The 5,689-nt window shown below is 40.7% G+C and overlaps 1 protein-coding gene across 1 annotated transcript in view; it reads right to left on the reverse strand.

Annotated features, from left to right (window-relative positions):
• Window positions 1–306: 306 nt before the first annotated feature.
• Window positions 307–5,689, reverse strand: part of WWOX (WW domain containing oxidoreductase) — a 525,887-nt gene continuing 520,504 nt past the window's right edge. Inside the window, exon 8 of the mRNA XM_026856594.1 lies at window positions 307–1,648. Coding sequence (XP_026712395.1) covers window positions 1,460–1,648 — 189 coding nt within the window. The 3' untranslated portion in view covers window positions 307–1,459. The remainder of the gene's footprint in view (window positions 1,649–5,689) is intronic.

Here is a 5,689-nt window from a genome sequence, read left to right on the forward strand (position 1 = left end):
AACTAGAATTAGCTGTAAACTCAAAAATGATAAAGAGTCAAACCAAATTGTAACATATGACTGTAAGGTACAGCTGTTACACTGCAATATCATAATTCCTTCCAGAAGTGTGGTGGGTTCTCCGATGGGAGGATGCGATGTCTACTTCTTCCAGGTGAATGTGTGCTTTGGCTGTAACACCTGTTCAACAACTAATCAAATGCATTATGATTGCAGACAAGAAAAATCATGGAAGGCAGACTGTTAGCAGTAAATCATAAATAATAAGGGGAACAAATAAGTTTCTATTAACATTGTGCCCTTTTATTTATTTGTTTATATTCTGTCTACAGAAAATGTGATGCTGGACTGGGGATGGCTTAGGACAACCTTCTGGCGTGAAGACAGCTACAAAGCACAAAATACAAAAAATGAACTCAGAAAGAAACAAGAAAAAAACAGCATTTTCTTGGCATCGACAAGAAGCTCTTTATTTTTCCTCAAGTTTTCTTTTCTAAAAAAAAAAAAAAAATGGAACTAAGACATTTGCAGAAATGAGACAAACTTTCTCTTCCGGTGACAATATTCAAGCAAGCATGTTGTTTTATTGAATTTGAATTGAAAGAAAAAAAAAAAAAGATATCTGGAATGGGATACAGTATCAGGAGAACTGAGAAACTGTGAACTGTCAAAGGAAAAGAACTCCTTAAAACTGTGAACTGAGAAATGGACAGAAATACCATTTAAACCCCTGATTATGCTCTGTGTGTTCTTAAGGAGACAACATCATCTTTGCTAACTCGACGGTATTTAGGGAATGGTTTACAACGTATCTTTTATTATAATCTTTTAAGAAAAAACCAGAAATATTTAATTGGCTGCGACTTTACCATTTCTGTTCAGATGTCTTCTTGCACCTTCCTTTTCTAGACAGAGCAGATATATTTGCAGCCAGCAGTCAAGGGCAGGAAAGATTTCTTTCCTTAATAATCTTTTTATTTGCCACACCCAATAAAATCTTTGTAGGGAAAAAGAATCAACACAACTACCATCTCCCAATCAATACCTAAAGCCTAACAGACAGTAATTATCAAAATAAAGAGGAAATCCCATATTGGGCTGCGTACATACCCATTAATCAAAACAACAGAAAATATCTGCAGCATTGCTTTTCTAAAATAAGACAAAAGATGCCTCCTTGGGTTACACTTTGAACAGGCTATAATCAAAAGAAAGAGAACCAGGACTAACTAAGCCCCAGGAAGCCGCATTGTCCCTTTAACCCGCAGTATTCCCCATTTCCCATTAGTACTTAACATTTTTCGCTATGTTGTGACTGCTATTATTTCATTTAACACTGGTTAATCTGTATCTGAGGTATATGGAAACCCTCTAGATGATAAGATTGGACAGGTTCCAGTGTTGGCAGTTTTCGAGCGTGCACACACTCGTGTGTTTTGATCCTTCCAGGAGCTCCCTGTTATTTGGACTGCCTGCCAATTCGTTCTTGGATCAGCCTCTCGCTCAGCTCCCAGAGGGCCGCGGCCGTCGCTTCGTCCTGCGCCTCCTGCGCCGGCAGGCAGCGGCAGCAGTTGTTGAAGTACATCCCTCCCAGGCCCTCCAGCTCCGCAGCCGTGGCACAGTAGACAGTTGTGGCAGCTCCTTGTTGCTGGAATTAAAAAAAAAAAAAAAAAAAAAAAAAAAAAAAAAAAAAAAAAAGAGAGATAGAAAAAAGTCTATATAAATATATATATAGATATTTTATCATTGTAATTTTGACTGCAGTCCTTTGAAGCTGTGTTTCATGAAAGCATCGGTGAAAAGCATTGTGGCTGACAGGGTAACCAGCCTGGTGACAAGGCTGAAACCCTGCTGAAGGTGCTGCCTGCCCGCTGGACGCTTACTTACAGAACACTTTAGTGAGGACTTTTTTTCTCTTTTCCTTTCCTCTTTGAGCAAAAGAAAAGAAAAAGACAATCCTGAACCACAGCCCCAGTCCCAGGTCTTCTGCCCCTTTTCAATAAGAACCTGGATGGGCAGCAGGGAGAGTCTGGCCTGATGCAAGGGGCAGGGTCTGTCCAGGTGGTGTTTGAAACCAGAACAGTTGAGTCTGGTTTAAAAGCAGCACCTCAAAAGTTCCTGGTTTCCCTTTGCAACACAGAGAGCACTTACCATACCCCTCGGGTACTCCTGCTTCCTAATCCTGACCACCAGTGCAGGCTGATATATGGATTTTGTTTGTTTGGGTTTTTTAAACCTCTTGTACAAAATTAACCTGGGCACTCCAATTAAGACCTATCATGTAAAGTGCAATCGGGATTGGTGCCAAACCTGCCTATATATCTTTGATCAACAGTTTCACTGTGGCAGTTGTCACCGCTGCCTTGTAAGAATGCTTATCTGCTGCAGGCAGAGAGAGGCTCTGATTTTACAGAGACACAAGGCTTTCCAGTGTTTTTTTTTTTTTTGTTCTGTAACAACCATTTCTCATGTCTTATAATGCTTTAAGAAATGGAGCAGGTAGATTAGAGGCTTTTGTGGATCAGGAGGTTTTTTCTTTTTCTTTCTTTTTCTTTTGCTTTTAAATACCAAGTGAACTTACGTTCAAAGAGGAAGAATGGGTTTCTCTGAATTTCTCAAACAGGAACCTGCAGATCAAGGCCACAGGCTTGGGACAAGCACCCCGGCACTGGCGATGGGCTACTCCCTGGCACAGATTAAAAGCGCAGTGCCAGAATAGCTGTAAAGAGGGCAAGAAGCTAGTTTGCTTAGTAAACTATAATTAAAAATAATAGGTGAGGATGCATAGCAAGACACAACACTAATTTAAAACCAGTACAGTTTATCTGGCATCTTATGATTATTTATGTACATCTTAGTCCTTTCTGTGGTAAATAATTACGAGCTGATAGGAATCAGAATAATAAGGCTGCCAAGTATGATTGAAAAAGATGTTGCCACATTAGGATAATTTCACAGGGAAAGAGAACAGGCTTCAATATCTTGTGATTTTTGATTTTCCTCCAGTCCTTTTTTCCTGGCCTTTCGTTGTCACAATCAAGGAAACTCAGGGTGCTCTTAGGGGGTCAACCTGCAGAAGACCTCTGCTTTGCATTCTCACCCTTCAAGGGCAGCAAGCAGTCTAAAAAGCCCCAATTCTCCTTAATTGAGGCATCTCAATTTTGTAATGGCAAATATTTGTTTGCAAGACATGCATTTTTCTCAGAAGATGGGATTAAACTGATAATGATGACTCCACAGTTTAGAAATGATCTCCCATCACAAGGTAAACCAAAACTGTCTGTATTAAGTATTTTGAAAGGCATATATTTATCAACAGACCAAAATATTTTTAAAGTTAGTATAATACATAGTAATCCTCTTATTAAACCGATATCTTTTTTAAAAAGAGAGAAAGTATCTTAAAGGCAGTAGCAGAAATGGAAGAGAGTTCTACTAAAAATAATATTAATAGAGAACAATAAAATTCCTATGCTCATTTGAACTATCCTATAAAGCTCCACAGCACAGGTATGATCACTGTATTCAGCTGTTTAGAATGATTCAAAGCCCCTGAAGAGTATTATTAGTTTTTTGCAAGCAATTCAACTGGACTTTTATTAGAAAGGTAAAATTAAACTAAATTGCTCAATGCAGAGTGAGAGCCCTTAAGCTATTGCTGAAAAGCATCCATCCATCCAAGCTAAACTCAGGCTAGCTCTAATAGAATTCAGCTAATTCATAAAATGGAAGTTTATCAGAGCAGTTCAAAATCCAAACCAAACAATAATTTATCTTTTCAAAGGAGTCAAATTTGACGACTTTTAAACAAAATTCTCAGCAGGCAGAAAAACGTCCCACAGTATGACAGCAGTGCTTTATACTTCGAACATTAACACAACCTAGACTCCAAGAGAAGAGAATAGTTTTCCCTGTGTGAGCGTAGGATATTTTCTTTAAGCGATAAAAGATTATGTGGCTGGAAGCCCAAAGCACTTTATCTTGCAATGCCTCCAGTGTTTCACTGAGAACTGGATATAAGCAATGTGCCATTTGCTTTTTTGGCTGTGTATATCTTTACTTCTTTCTAAATGTTTCAATCATGTTGGCTGTTTTAGAAGAAGAAAGTTCAGTGGCTCTACCATTGAAAGAAAAGTACCTTTCTTATTACTTAAGAGAAATGCAGTCATATTTATCCCTTCGTTGATAGAGGGTAAAGCTTTAATATCTCAGAATAATGAACAAAGATGAACTCATCAAACCTAGGAGTTTCCTTCAGACAGCAAAACTCCAAACCAGAAGGTAAATCCCAGATTCTCAAAGCCATTTAAGCATCTCATTTCCTTTGGTGAATGTAAGCTACTTGCATTCAGACACCTGAGGATTTGCATAAGTGACTTGCCCAAGGACAGAGAGGAACAAATGTCACAGAATCGCAGCAATCAAATCACACTTTGGGTTGGGAGGAATGTCAGGAGGTCTCCAGCCCAACCTCCTGCCCAAAGTGGGATGCCTAGGAGCCCCATATATGCCATGCTGAACGGGAAGATCCTCAGGGGACAAATTCCTCCTTTGCATCTATGACTCAGATACCACAAACCTCCGGGAAGAGCCAGAGATGTAGACAACTGCAAAATGCCTGCGCTGCCAGCCATGTCTGGCCAGGCTGAGAAACTGCTTAGTTTCTCAGGAGATATTGTTTATCCCTCATGAACAGTCTTTTGAATGACATCTTTATATGTTAGGCCTTATGACAGTTTAATAACAAGTTTTAATTTTTTGCTCATCAGCTTTCCTGTTCACATATCATCAGCATACGACAGCAGAGGATGTTAGGGAATCTAATTAGTAAACAATTCCATACTGCTGATACAAGATGAAACATTCTTAAACCGATAAAAAGAGCACTTTAATCACTGTTGAATGACTTTCAATGCCAAGCAGTTTGTGCCATGTCAGAACATAATTTGAAGAAGATTAGAGTACTATATAAAAGAATTAATGTTAACAACTTCGTTAAAAAATGTCTTAAACAATGAGCCTGTCAGTTGTCACAGACTCTCCCTGATCTATTGTGATTAACATACTTCAAGCTTCTACTACTATGTGTGCTCAGGGAAAGGGTCTCAACCTGGGCAGCGGTCTTTTTGACCTCTGTGTGTGTGTATTTTAGTATTATAGTGAGGGTAGTTCACTTCCAGGACACCCAAAAGTTGTTTCATTGCCACATGAATTTAATCGGTTGTTCACTGTGCCAGGTTGTCCCCTATTTCATCCTCAGTCCAATCCCAGGCCTTGTCTTTACGTTGCAAGGTGTTGCCCTTGTTTTCTAGGCTTTGGAGATCAAAGTCTGTCCTTGATGAATTTGTCATCACTGCTGTAGGTTGTCTTGAGCACGTTTAAAGTGCCACTTTGCCGAGGTTCCAAAGCTGGTAGGTGTTGCCATGAGTGCGGTAGCTGTAGGCACTGGAATGATCCTTTCCCGCGGCTACGAGCAGCTGTGAAGCAGACTGTAGCGGGAGCCAGAGTTCGTCGGGCCTCCATCTGTCGGGGTGCCAGCAGGGGCCGCTCTGGCTGCGGGCTGGGCGTGGGGCAGAGCAGTAAGGGCGGGTGCCTGCGGGGCTGTGGGGAGGTTTGTGTCAGGCGCTGTGTCGGGCAGCCCCGTTGCGGTGGCAGCGGGGGCCTTGCAGGGCGGTCGGTGCGCGGCGCA

The sequence above is a fragment of the Athene cunicularia genome, assembly GCF_003259725.1.
Source record: "Athene cunicularia isolate RWA chromosome 11 unlocalized genomic scaffold, athCun1 chr11_part1, whole genome shotgun sequence".
Lineage (NCBI taxonomy): Eukaryota > Metazoa > Chordata > Aves > Strigiformes > Strigidae > Athene > Athene cunicularia.